The sequence below is a fragment of the Apaloderma vittatum genome, unplaced genomic scaffold (assembly GCF_000703405.1).
Source record: "Apaloderma vittatum isolate BGI_N311 unplaced genomic scaffold, ASM70340v1 scaffold14219, whole genome shotgun sequence".
NCBI classification, from domain to species: Eukaryota; Metazoa; Chordata; class Aves; order Trogoniformes; family Trogonidae; genus Apaloderma; species Apaloderma vittatum.
Genome location: NW_009733623.1, coordinates 2924 through 17390, shown reverse-complemented (window position 1 = coordinate 17390; position 14467 = coordinate 2924). Strand labels below are relative to the sequence as shown.

The following is a 14467-nucleotide window of genomic DNA, read 5'->3' as shown; positions in this document are numbered from 1 at the left end:
TTTTTTTACTTTTTGTCTCTGGCATTTTTGCTTATTCATGGGGCGACACTGATCCTACACTGGCACTGATCCACTGCTTATGTCTCAGAGAGCAGTCAGTTACAGTTCTTGCCTTGTGCTGAGCCCACAGCCTGTGAACACAGCCCCTGTGAACACAGCCCCAAGGGCAAATATTTGTAGCAAGGCAGTGCCATACAAGAGTAGGAAGGTGTGATGGTGTAGACACCACTTGCATGTTGGCTCACACCAGATCTAGAGGCAAAGATGCCTTTTTCTAGACTGAGTATTTGCCTGTTCAGAAAGACTTCAGCGGTAGAAGTCATCACCACTGGAAAAGTGAAAGTCCGTATCCAAAATCCAGATGAATAGGTTTGCAGGAGGCATTGGATGAGGTCTGCAACAGAGTGCTCACTCCACTCTCTGATCTGCCATGCAGATAATGGAATTTAACACTGTGCTTTACAATCAAACCCATAATTGTCTCTCCCTTCAGTTTAGCTGCATTACAGCTAGCATCTACAAAAAAACAAAAACAAGAGCCACAAGACTCTGCAAAAGTTCTGTAGAGTCACTACTGATGCTTTACTCAGCCAAAGGCCCTAGATCCCAAAACTGCTCTTGTTTAACTAGCAGGAATTCACTTCACCACAGCAGCAAGCAAGCTTCTGCAATCCCAATTAGGTTAAGGAAGTTTCCATCACAAAACCCCCACATTTAATCCTGAAACTGCTTCAGGGAACGGCAAAAGCTGATGAGCAATTATTTGATTACTATGACATGAGTGTCATCGTTTTGCTTTATAGGTAAAGAATAAGTAACACAATGATGTGATCACTCACTTGGACCATTAGATGCAGCCGTAAAGCAAACAAATAATGCTCATCAGCAAAACACCACCAGCGCAGTCTCAAATCTAAGAGTGTTACGGGATCACTTTTCTAGGGCAGTTGGCATGTGATTTTAAAATTTTTCTCAGATTCTGAATTTTAGTAGTGAATAACCAAGCCTAAGAACAATGCTTCAGCAACTTGATTTTAATTTCCGGGTAGATTTTGAATGACAAGAAAAAATTGCACCCTAATCAGTGGCAATATTTTGGCTGCTAAAAATAAAAAAAGAACATGCATGCAGGCAATTAGTGCTTATTCTTAAAAGACAGTCCATAAAATGGAACAGTGTAACAGTCATTGTTTTTCACTGAAACCTTTAGACACAGTTGCCTCTCCTAAACTAGGCTGAGAATATCTATAACTATGCATAGAAGATGACTGGCATAGGGTATGATGCACTAGCAAGTACCCTAAGAGGTTTTATAGAGCAAAATAGCTGGTGTGATAGATCAGAGATCTGGGGACAAGAGGGTACTTTGGTCTTTAATCTGGTCCATGAACTGGATACCTGGATGTAGCTGGAGCATTGCACAGGGAGCAGAGAAACCTTTAGGTTCAGTTTTAAGGCTACAGGAGTCCAGGAACCACCTGTGATGTGGAACCACCCTGTGATGTGACCCACAGCACAGCAGTGGGGACAAAGAGGGGATTTTCTTCGAAGGCACACTCCTGATTCATACTAAAACATTAATATTTTCTCCCATCTTGCCACTCACCACATCAACAATTCTCTCTTAAACAAAGACTTGGCAAGGGTTTTTATCTTTAACAAAAATAAGTAGCTGATTTAGCACATAAAAAGCTTTACTGGTACTGAGAAAGTACATATACTACATCTGAGTTAACCCCAGGGTTTTTACTGGTGGCCAAATCCTGAAGCCTCCATTCACAGGAACTTCTCTTTGAGAGGTTCCATTTAAATTATTGAAGTTGTTTTCTGAACAATAAAGTCTGTTGCTGGGTATGTATAAGCTACACTAATATTTAGATTCCAGGAAGGAAAGGAAAAAAACCCAGCATAATGTATCCTATTATTTGTAAGTACAACATTAAGCCAATGACAGGAAGGCTTTGGAACTTTTCTGATCTGCACGATATTACAGGCCCCAGGAGTTATTCTTTTATTGTTATTCCAGCAAATTCATGTAATGAGACATGCCATTGATTTTATTGGTTTAACACTAGTATACAATATTTCCCCAAACCAGAGAAGAAATTTGATTTTGAATAAAAATGAAAAAGGTACAAATCTTGCTGAAATCAGTGCTATCAAAGATATGGCAAGGTCAGCATTTTAACACTCTTTAATTGTTCTTTAAAGTATTATGTGTTACTCACGTAACTTGCTGAAGCAGGTTTTGCTGTGAAGCATGTGATGGAAGAGGTTGCACAAAGACTGCTCTGCGGGAGGTAAATCACGGCAAGTGCACTCCAGGCGCAGCATCGTGCCCCAGTTGCTCATGTAGGCTGCTTTGCAATCGGAGTTTGCAGAACAGGGCATGTCATCCTTGAGTAAAGTTTCAAGACAAGCTTCATCACTGTAACATTTTTTGGTCACATGTCTCCAACACTTTGACCGAAATGTTGTGTATTTTTTCCTGATGGGGAAAGAAGAAGTATACAACGACAGCTTAAAAACTCCGTGCTTTCATAAAATGACTTCTAAGAGTCATCATGAAAGGAAAGTGTATTCATATGGTACTGCTTAAGTCTTAAAAATCACAGTGTTTGGTGATAACTGGCCTAAAATCTGCTCTGTTTTGCACCTAATTGGTTTGAGTGAAATCTGCAAAACTGTAATTTAAGGGAAAACTTGGGTTTACTGAAAAAGGTTTTAAGAAAAAGCACTTCTAATCAGCACCTGTGGAGATTTTCCCAGGGTCTAGCAAAAAATCAGTGTGAATACCAACAGTTTCAGATCCTCAGGGGAGAAATGCAGATAGAGGAATTTGACCAGTCATCACAACAAAACCAAACCAAGTGCTGTTCTAGTGGATTATTTTGTTGGGCAGCATGAAGGGAGAATGAATATTCAACTTACTTTACATAAAATAATGTACTCTCAGTGCCAACCCTTCCTCCCTGAAGGAATGCTAACAAAATACAAAATGTCCAAGGCTCGGGAAAAATTGGAAGTAATTCTGTTGAATTTAAAGATCAATAGAGAGCAGAGGTAAGTTATGAGAATTAACTTGTTTCCCAGCTCAATAATCTCAAATGATTTCAGTTTATTTGCTCTTAGGATAAAATAAAATTGGCCTTTAATGCACCATGTATGACAATAGAAAACATCTACTCAAAGTTAACTAAGAAATCTGTAGATATTAATTAGAAATCAATGCATCACTTACTTTAAATGTTAGGGGACAATAAAGGTAAACTGTTGTATATTGTACGTTAATATATTAAAACATTTCCTTAATTATAAAATTAGGCTATTAATTTACCATTGATATGGTGTAGCTGTGGAATCACAGGATGCGTTGGGCTCTAAGGGACCTTTAAATGTCATCTAGTCCCAGTAACAAGCAAGTCACATGGAAAAACATGGGCTATTATAATATCATCTAGGACATTATTGTAAATATTTTCATTACAGAAACAAAGGTTTCAAAGCAGATGCCACCTCTGTGCTAATGGAATTATTTTTATTCACCTCCTGATTTATAGATATGGCTAACCATAATTCACAGTCTCATTTTGCTAATTATATTCACTGATTGTCAGTGCCAGGGAACATTAATGTTCCCAAAATAATGGGTAATTCAGCAAGTCTCCATTATGTTACATGTGGACACATGCACAGACATACACTTGTAGCCCAACTCCTTTTGACATAAAAAGGGGCAGTTCCCACTGACATCAGTCCAAATAGCCTAACACTGAACTAAAAGCATCTCTCAGCCTCCTGGTTTGTTGACTGAAGGTTAATCTGAGCGTAGTTTTGAGGTAAAATTCAGATCTAATCCATAAAGGAACGGATGACTGGACTGAAATCCAAAATGAGCCAACTGACCATGAACAAATGGTGGCACTTAAGTAGAACTACAAATGTGGGCTAATTCTGTTGCATGTTTCCTAAAATACAATAAAATCTGAAAACTGCATTATTCTTCATGAGTTTGGTGGTCTGTGCATATTTCAAGGGCAACTTTTTTCAAGTATCAGTATGCTTGAGGTGAAAAGAATAATACAACAGTTTCTGAACAAGCCAAGTTGGTTGCATGGGTCACACTCTGTGATGGAAGAAGTAATTACTTTAACCAAACAAACTTTGTCAAGTCTGCTGTACAATTTGTGCAAACTGTTGGAGGGCAAAGGTTCAGCCTGGCAGGCATTATTGGAAAAAAGTGGTAATGAAAGTACATAATGGCATAGTTTGTCCAGCAGAAATAGTGTTAAAAGTCAAGTAAGAGGTAGAAGTAAAGCTCACAATAGATTCTAGACCTTTCTGAAAATGAACCTTTTCAGTTTACTTGTGGAATTACCACAGCTGATGCAGACATCTGTGAAGACATCAGACACAACCGATAATATACAATACTTAGTGATAATATAGGATACATACAGTGCATTAAAAACTTTGGCTATAGATGAGATATATGGCATGTATATAAAACACATTTTATCAGTCCTTAGCCACAGGCATATCGATAGGCAAAATCTTCTACTTACCTGCATGACTCATCCTCTTCACACCTGTGGATCACATTCAGACATGATGGGAGTGGAACTGCAGTAACTGCACACGGCTTGCCATGGAGAAGGTCTTTGGCTCTGTGGCAGGATTCATCAAACGGGATGCAATCACAAAACGTCATAATTTGGGCAACTTCAGAAGGCATATTTTGATAGAAGAACCTTATGGCTGCTTGACATTCTTCCATGTTACACTTCTTATTTAATGAGCAAACCTTAAGGTACAGGGACAACTGTTTGTTACATACTTCATCTTCAACACACTCCTTGTTGACATCCAAACAGGTTCTGTTTACTGTGTATGCTAAAAAGAATAACAGGGTTTTTTTAAAAAAAACCTCTCTCAAAGTGATGATTGGTAGTCATCCTGCCTGCAACATTCCCATTAAAAACAAGTTTGACTTTCAAAAACTCTGATCCAGCTCTTCTAGATTTGCCTCTTTTAAGCCCATTGTGTGATCTTCAGATGCTTGGCCCTCATAAGCAACCCTCCTGCAAGTTTCTTCTGCTGCCAAATAAATAACAGAGAAGAAGATGAAAACTGGAAAGATGGAAATATCTTCATGGTGTGTAAGAGTTTCTGGAAGCTAGTGGCTAGTGGATACCTGAAACTGCTGAAATGGCCAGCATGCATTTTTATGCTAGGCTACACAATAAGTAATGTAGAAGAGAAAATAAATGGCATTTCTGTGCTTTTAAAGTTAGTTTAGGAATTTCTAGCTTATGCTATAAACCTTCCAAAAAATCTAAATAATTCTGACTCTAAAATGTTTATGGGATAAGGTTTGCCTCTGTAAATTTAACAGGATCGAAATTGTTAAGTGGCATTTTTGGATTCTTATCTAGCCAATAGCTTAACTGAAAATATGTTTGGTCTATTGACACCCTACTGTTCAGTAATTTTAATGGGAAATTATCTTTCTAATCTCCAGATATATTGTATACTATCTGAAAACAGAGCTAGAAACAGTTATTAGGATTCATAAATAAACTCAAACTTACCTTGTCTGGAGAGAGCAGATAAACTCCATTGTAATTTTGTTTCTATATTTATACTGTCTAGAACAAAAAGATACAGATACAGGCATAAGAGGTAAATCAAGTCTTAGCCTAGTTTTTGACTTTAAAGAATTGACTGTGTTGCTGGCATAGTGCCACTAGTAAAAATAAACAAGAATAAAACAAATTAACTTGACCAAATAGGACGTGGCAGCTCGTTAACAAACTCTGAAATCACTGTTACATATATTCATAAGATTTGGGGTGAAAGCACAGTTTATCAATTTCTGCTGATAACATTATCTACATAATTATGGATCCTGTGAGCTCAGGAAGAGTTTTTAGAGCTGTTCAGTGCAGTATAAAGTCAGATTTCTTATGAATAAATAAAGGCCTTAATGTGTTCATCAGTGCACCCGGTTTTCAAGCTCAAATAACTGCTTATCATGATCTGAAGTCAAGGCAGGCAGACAACTTTTGCTATTGGAAAATTGTTATTATTGGTCTTATGCTGTTTCTAGTTATAGTGTAATACTAAAAGAGGCTGATTTGAATCAGGTTGTATCAAATTAACATACTGAAGGACAACAATATTTGCACACAGACTATCATTTTCTTATCAGACTGTTCATTTGCATCTAAATAAGCCTCTTAAAATTGCAAATGATTAAGAAAACCTTTTTGACAGACTTGCACAAATTACTGTTATGTATGAAAGCATTCAGACTGCTGGACTATCTCTAACCTGTGTCAGTGTCCTGATTGTTCTCATCATCAACATCATCACCATCATTGTCATCTTCATCATCATTTTTGCCAGCTGCTGAAGCTTGGCTCTCTTGAGATTGTTGTAAACATGAGTTCTTAAATATTCCCTTCCATATCTTAACGCATCTCATCTGAAGTGGTTCTGAGCACTTGCACTCTCCCAGCACTGTTCTCCTCAGTTCTCTCCACACTGACAAACATTCCTGGTTGACCGTCAGGAGCCTGCATTTGGCTGCGTCCCCCTGACATGCTCTCTGGAAGTTCTTATACACTAAAAAGCAGTAAGGGTCTTCTTGACAGCGTTGTTTTGCAATATTGCAGTTGGTCTCTGATTCTTCTGGGTGTCTTTGGTCTTCGGGGTTTCTCTGTTGCCTAAAACTCAATTCAGTACCTGATCTTGAGGAAGTTTCCAAATTCTCTGTACAGATAGATCCAAACATAAATATAATTCAAACAGAAGATTGAATGTCATCACCGGTCAGCTCAAAAGAGACTCAAACAAAGATAATTGTCTTAATGCAATAAAATTAATGCAACAGCCCTAGTTTCCCTCTGAGCTGTATCTAAATACATAATACTCTCAGAGTCTTGCAGACTAATGAATCTTCCTCATGCTTACTGTGTTGTGATAGCTGTATAGTGCAGTTTATTTTAACAGTTCAGCTGCTAACAGTAATATGAAAAACCTTGACTAAAATTTGTGCATAAAGGAATTCATTTCACATAATTTTAACCACCTATAGATTGAGTATATCATGGATTGCCATATTAATTCAATGCATAATTTGTAAAGAGAGAGTGGAAATTCCAGAAGATGGTTTATTCATTACCTAAAATAGTTATCTATGCTAGACAGGAAGAATTACTCCTGAAAGTACCTACCAACATGATAAGCTATCACCTGTAGGTAAAACTGATACTAGTGTAACTCCATCCAAGCTTTTTGCTGTACTGGTGATAAATGAAATCTCAATGAGTAAAAAAGTATAAAATACTTTGCTAGAAGCAAAAGCAACTGTTCCAATGACATTAACATCAGGTTTTAGATACCCACTCTCTGGCTTGGGGCAAGAAGTGAGAGATCAGGATGTTATTATTTCCTCTGCAGTGAAGCCCTATATTATACTACTATATGACCTATGCTGATTGATGCCATTGGGGAGTGATGGGTCAGTGCCAGGCATCAACCTTGGGGCTTACTTTCCAGACTCTCATTCACTGGCTGAATTTAACTCACTTATGTCAGCTTTGCTAATCATTAATCCAGGAGACTTTGGACCAGAAACTGCAAGCCTTCCGAGCAGTAATTCTCAACTATAGAAGTAGGCTTTCTGAAGGGAATGAGTTCTCAGGATATTAAAACATAAATGTAAAGGAGCTTGGCCCACTGATTGCAATGGAATTTTAAAAAGATGTGCTTTATATATAAACTGCTGCTTGATGAAGACAGTAATTGTGTTTCCCACATGCAGTAACCTCTCCCAGATTTAGTGGAGATGTTCCCATAACACAGTGTGACACAACTGCACAACCCAAATCACTCTCACTGCAACTCACAAAGTGGTTGGATGTGGCTCTATACATAACGTAGATCCAGTGTCCCTCAAGTCTCCTTGGGCAACAAGGAGCCCTCATCACACATTGTGTTTTCACTAAAGCAAGAGCTTTAGAAATCATATGAATTTCTTACACACATTTTATTGGTTTTATTTATTTAAAAGTAGTTACGGCATTGATTTTGGATGCATGTTGGAGTGCACATCATAAAGATAAAATTATTTTTGGTGGGAAATCATCAGATTCGAGAAATATGAAAAGAAACTTGCATCCGTTTAAAACAAGGGTTACAAAATTATATATTTCCTTTTGCTCTTTATGATTAAAATGCTATGTTTAGTTACCTTTATTAATGCTGCACTGTTTCCCAAGAAAAGTTGTGATGCTACAGAAATCATCTGTAGTACAGACACAGTTTCTAAATTCTGGGTATTCATCGGCCAGGATCTGGATGATTCTATTACATCCAATATTGTCTTCTGCCTTGCACCTATTACCTAGAACTCACCATTAAAATTATAATGTTGTTAATGTTTATGAATCATTAAGGGATATGATTACATAAAACAATTCAATTGAAGCACAAAAATAATATGTTTTACCAAGAGAAGATGGTTTGAACTTGGTTTTGTTTGAAAATTTGTGATGATTTACAAATTTTAAATAATATTCAGAGTGATATAATAAAGTTGTGGGTACAATATTGCACAACGATGATCAAGGTGTTGGAGCACCTCCCTGTGAGGACAGGCTGAGAGGGTTGGGTTTGTTCAGCCTGGAGAAGAGAAGGCTCTGGAGAGACCTTATAGCGGCCTTCCAGTACTTAAAAGGGGCCTATAAGGAGGAAGGGGAAGGACTCTTTATGAGGGAGTGAAGCAATAGGATGAGGAGTAATGGCTTCAAACTGAAAAAAGATAGATTTAGATTAGATATGCTATAGATAATATATGCTCTATATTTTATCCAGTGAATAAGAGCTAATGAAGGTATTTCAGGAGACAATTTCAGAAGGACAAATTGCAGGGGTAGGAAAAGAGCAACAAAGATCAGGAGAATGTGTAAAAAAATTTTTTATGTAAAAAAATAAATAATTTACAAAATTTATGACTGCCTTCTTCAAGATCCTGAGGAGACTTCAAATGTGGAGGTAGTAGAGATAAAAGAATAAGAAACAGAAATCCCACTATATTTTATACAGCACCCCAGCCTCGCTTAGCTCGTCTGTCTTCATGGCACTATCAAGTTCTGGTTAGGAGTCAGGTAGTGAGGCTATATTCAGGGTGGCCCTGTGCATGGTGAACACACAGCACTGAATCACAGCAGCTGACAGCCAGGGGGTGAGAGACAGGTTGTGGGACTATGAACATACAAAGGCCATAGATAGAATCAGGAAGCACATCAGATTTATGGGGTTCTGTTGCCTGGCTTCTTGAAAGCTGTGTAGAAATAACCTATTATCAGTATTGGTGTGTTTGTGCACTGTGTTGATTCAGCTGTGATGAAGAGCAGAAAATATTTTATTGCTGGATTTCAATTATTGGTGCTTTGTCATTTATTAGTTCTAGTTAATATATTTTAGCTTAAACATGTGCTTTCAAGGCATTTAGAAAAAATACTCTCTGACCTAATGCTCGGCAGCTATCGTTCATAGTTCAATTTATTTGTATGTACATAATTTACACACGTGGGACCAGAGACAGAAGTATGACAGAGTAGAAGCTGGCCCTTCCAGAGTGATAATCTCTGTTCTTGCACAGTCAACTCTTGTCATCTCAATGGGAACTGCATCTAAAGACTGCAGAGGAAAGCACTGAGTTTTATTCTCTAGCACTGGTGAGACCACATCTGGCATACTGTGTCCAGTGCTGGGCTCCTGAGGACAGGAGCGACATGGGCATGCTGGAGTGCCTCTTGCAAAATGCCACATGTGACTAATGCATCTGTCCTATGAGGAGAGGCTGAGAGAGGTGGGATTGCTCAGCCTGGTGCAGAGAAGGCACAGGGGTGTACCAGTACACATATCCATGTGTATAAATACCTGATTGGAGTGGAGTGAGTAAGGTATGGACAGACTCCACAATGGTACCCAGTGACAGGACAAGAGGTACAAACTGAAGTACATGAAATTCTATTTAAAGATCAGAAAAAAACTTTTAACTATAAGGATCATCTAACAGGGAATGAGGTTGCCCAGAAGGGTCATTGGTGCCTCTGTCACTGTAGTTATTAAAAATCCAACTGGACACAGTCCTGAAAGACTGTCTGCAGCTGACACCACCTGAGCAGAAGGTTTGGACTAGATCTCCAGATGTCCCTTCCAACCTCATTGGTTCTGTTCTAAGAAAAATAAACTCTTCCAAATCTAATTCAAAATGTAATTCCTTAATATTTAAGTGAACTGAGATTTTTTTTAACCCTGGTGCTTCCAAGTCTGAAAAATTAAGAAAGTATATAGAATCACAGAATCATAGAACAGTTTCATTTGGAAGAGATCTTCAAGATCATCAGGTCCAACCTTTTCCCTAGCCCTATCAGCACCACTAAACTATGGCCCTCAGCACAACATCTACCCATCTCTTAAACACCTCCAGGGGTGGTGTAGCAGACAGATGTGTGAATGGTGGCCTTAAACACTTCTTGGAGAAATCCAAGACCAGTTTCTGGCCCTGTGCAGCAAACTGATAAGTGGCAAATGGAATGTGGTAGAGGGAAGCAGGAAACAGATGCCTCAAACAGCCCTGGCCCAAATATGAATGAGATCAAGAACCTTGTGAAGGGAGGATGGCCTTGTGTCATAACATATCTCCCATGGAGATAGGGCAATCACATATGCTAATGAAGATTATTGAAAACAATGAAGGATGTTGTCCCTCTACCTGACACACAGCATGTCTGCATGAAGAAGAAGAAGAAGAAGAAGAAGAAGAAGAAGAAGAAGAAGAAGAAGAAGAAAAAGAAGAAAAAGAAGAAAAAAAAAAAGAAGAAAAAGAAGAAAAAGAAGAAAAAGAAGAAAAAGAAGAAAAAAAGAAAAAGAAGAAAAAGAAGACAAAGAAGACAAAGAAGAAAAGAAAAAAGAATAAAAGAAAAAAAGAAAAAAAGAAAAAGGAGAGAAAGAAGTGCAGGAGGAGAAGTAAAGATGATGGTATTCTTGAACCCTCATTGGCAGGACCAATGCAGGAACCCCAACCAGTTGTCTCTGTCTCTCTTTCCCCCTCTCTCTTCCCTCCTCCTCTCTTTTTCTTTCCCTTTCTCCTTTCTCACTAAGTAATGCAACGCAGTTATTTGGAGATTGCCACCAGACGGAGTTTGAAGAACCAAGGATGGAGGTCCTGATCATGCACACATTTAACGTGGAGATTGCAGCCTGAGGGATTGAATTATTGATCTCATACCACAGAGCAGAAGTATAATTATCATTTGTAGTTAGTTTTTTCATGAAGAAGCTGGCAAAAGGAGTATTTGCCCCATGGCTTGTTTCCTCCAACTAATATGCTGCTGCTCAGCCTTTGAACTCATGCAGCTCATCCGTGAAGTTTCTAGTCTCATACATGTAGAGTACTCTTGACAGATAGTATAACATTACTCTTACTAATAATGCTGCTGGTAGTTTTTCTGTTGCTGTTTCTGTGGGCTCTCTGAGAGGTACCATCAACTTTCTGACTATGGGTTTACACTCTTTGGGGTCATGGTACCCAATAACCACATTTAGAATAATCTTTCCTAGACCAAATGCACTATCCGAGTGCCCTGAAATGCTGGAGAGTCCTTGCCAAAGGCTATTATCCTAAGGAAATATGCAGATGCAAAACTAAACAAGAAATCACAAAAGTTTATTTGCAGAAGGTCTCTCTGACCCAGTTACAAGTGTTTTTACTATCAGTGAATGACACATAGGACAGTAAGTGAGAGAAATCACATACTACAAGACAATGTGACAAATCCAAAGGGGAGACCACAGAAGTCAGTATGCTGGTCCACTTCATCTGATTGCAGGGTATGGTGAAGAATAGGTTACAGAACGAATCCTGATCTTTGTGTCAGGTAGTCTTGGTCCTAACACCTTTGTGAATGATGTGAGAGAAGCAAATTCAATCTCTTCTGATTTGGGGAAGAGGTTTGATTCTAGAGAGCCCATACTTAGGTCGCTATCTTGAGCCTGAAAGTACTGCATATTTCAATACTTCTTTTGAAATGGCAATCATATCTTTTGAAACTGCTCCGCTTCACATAAAATATTTAAAAACTCAGTTGAACATGAGCTGAAACCCAGTTCCTTTGGGGACTGTAGTAACCATTAGGTTATCATGTATTTTTTATTCACTCTGTTCTTAAAAGTATTCAGCCACTCTATCCAAAGTAGATACATATTTGGAACTGGACACACTAAGAAGGACCCCTCAGAGAATTCTCTGCTCTAATTATTTTGACTACTGCCCTGGGACTTGATACACTTGGGTTCTGCAATGATTCAGGCAGAGGTATTCCGGTAGCTAACACTGCAGGTGAATGTTCTTGCAATAGGCTATTGAGGATGAAGTGAGGCAGCATCTTCTGCTGCCTGGCTTCCCACATAGATCAAACATGAGACTGGGACCTGATGTGAAGGCTGACAGACGTTCACTTTATCAACTCTGTTGCAGCTGAGCCTCAGAACAGATTATGACATCAGGACATGACTGGTTTTGTTCAAATAAAGTCAATATAAGGAGAAGGGAGGTTTCCATGGAAATACATATACCTCTGATTCCCAGTGACGGAGAACCTGCCTTATGTAATTAGGCTGCTAGAAATGACAGTTATATACCTAAATATCCTTTGCTGCATGTATGAACAGAAACAAGCCATGGGCTAAGCTAGTGGCAAGTGACTGTCTATAGTCCTGCACTTTTGCTTGGTACCTGGTCTGGACCAAGCCAGCTAGACTGTGAAGATCACATGAACGTGGAGTTACCTCCAAAATGCAGGGGGTAGGACTAGTATAGATGCATGCTGCTTCATGACAGTTGCACTCATGGCCAGAATATAGTCCCTGGACCATTTTATTTGCTAGTACTGATGTATCCTTGGCATATCAAGGCCCTTGACATTTATCAGTCAACCAAGGCATCATTACTAGATTGGTCTAATGACATTACCAGTCTTCTTCTCCTTTCCATATTCACAGCACCTGGCAAGTGAATACTCAAAATTTAACAGCAAGGTCTTGGTCTTGGATGGATTTAAAGAAAGAGAAGGATGGTGACTCAGAGCCAAGATTTGTTCAAGAAGATAATAGGTCTCAGGAGAAAGGAACAATTTCATCTGAACAACAACCGAGATGAGGATGAATTGCAGGTCAAATCTGGTCTTCTCTCACTTAAAAATAAACTTTGCTTGGAAATGATACACCAAATGTTGGAAGTACAACAAACAGAGACTAATTTTCTGCTTTCATTTATGTGAGAATCTGTTAAATTATTCAAGGAGGCTTAGTCACATTGTAACCTGCACTTTATCATACATCACTTCCTGCAAGTGAATCACTCTGATATGTAAGTACTAGTCATTGAATAAATACAATGTGCCTCCCTACAGCACAACTTTCTTTGAAGTATGCTTTATTTGATTTATTTCTTATTCTAATACAATATTTGAAAATTAAGTAAATACTACCTTGTTTTGGATATTGTGTGAGATGATCCCAAGAGTCTTTTCCAACCTGAATTGTTCTATGATTCTATGATAAATCACAGATGCATAGAATTGTTTGGGCTGAAAGGGACCTTAAAGATCATCTAGTGCCCACCCATACTGCCATGGGCAGGGATACCTCTCTCCCACTAGATCAGGGTCCCCAAAGCTCCATCCAACATGACCTTGAACACACCCAGGAAGAGACAGATCAACTCCAAATTATGGAAAGGAAGGTTGGCATTTTTTTCCAGCTGCATGCTGGCTTTCTTTAACAGGACCCCATGAGAGCATAATTTCCACTGAATTCTTGAATTTGTTCAGACTCTGACTTTGTTCATAGTCCAGAAATTTCATTTATTGCCCTATTGAAGAGATAGTATGGCTTTTACTGAAAATAATATTGGCCACTGTCAAGGATTTCAGAAGTTGACTGCTCTTTGCTGTCATTTTGTCTTTGAAATCTGACTTCATCTAGTTACCACAGCAATATTAAGATAAACTAAGAATATGCAACCATTCATCAATTCAAAATAAAGAATTACCTGAAATATTGCAGACATCTTCAACAACTTTCCAGACACTCTCACATCCATTTGCAGCATTTATACATTGCTCCCTCAATTGCAGACAGTCAGTAGTCTGGGCAGTAGATATATTTGTGAAGTACATGAACAACACTGTAAAAACAGAATGCAATGACTACCTAATACAATAGATATTGTACTGACCTTCTTCATTTACACTTAGATTATCATATTATAATTTACCATATTTTATCTAGAGTGAAATTTTCTACTAAGTTATTTAACAGAATAAAACTATTCTTTAGTTTTACAATTGGAAAATTAATTTTGAATTTTAAATTTTAAAAGTTGGAGTGT

At 38.3% G+C, this 14467-nt stretch overlaps 1 protein-coding gene across 1 annotated transcript; it reads right to left on the bottom strand.

The window, feature by feature from the left end:
- Nucleotides 1–322: 322 nt before the first annotated feature.
- GFRAL (GDNF family receptor alpha like) lies at nucleotides 323–14263 on the bottom strand (the record flags this gene model as incomplete). The annotated part of the gene is made up of 7 exons (XM_009875986.1): nucleotides 323–516; nucleotides 2229–2488; nucleotides 4566–4893; nucleotides 5592–5648; nucleotides 6334–6774; nucleotides 8258–8410; nucleotides 14129–14263. Coding segments are annotated over 7 exons (1568 nt in total), but the record flags the coding sequence as incomplete, so codon positions are not given.
- Nucleotides 14264–14467: the final 204 nt, after the last annotated feature.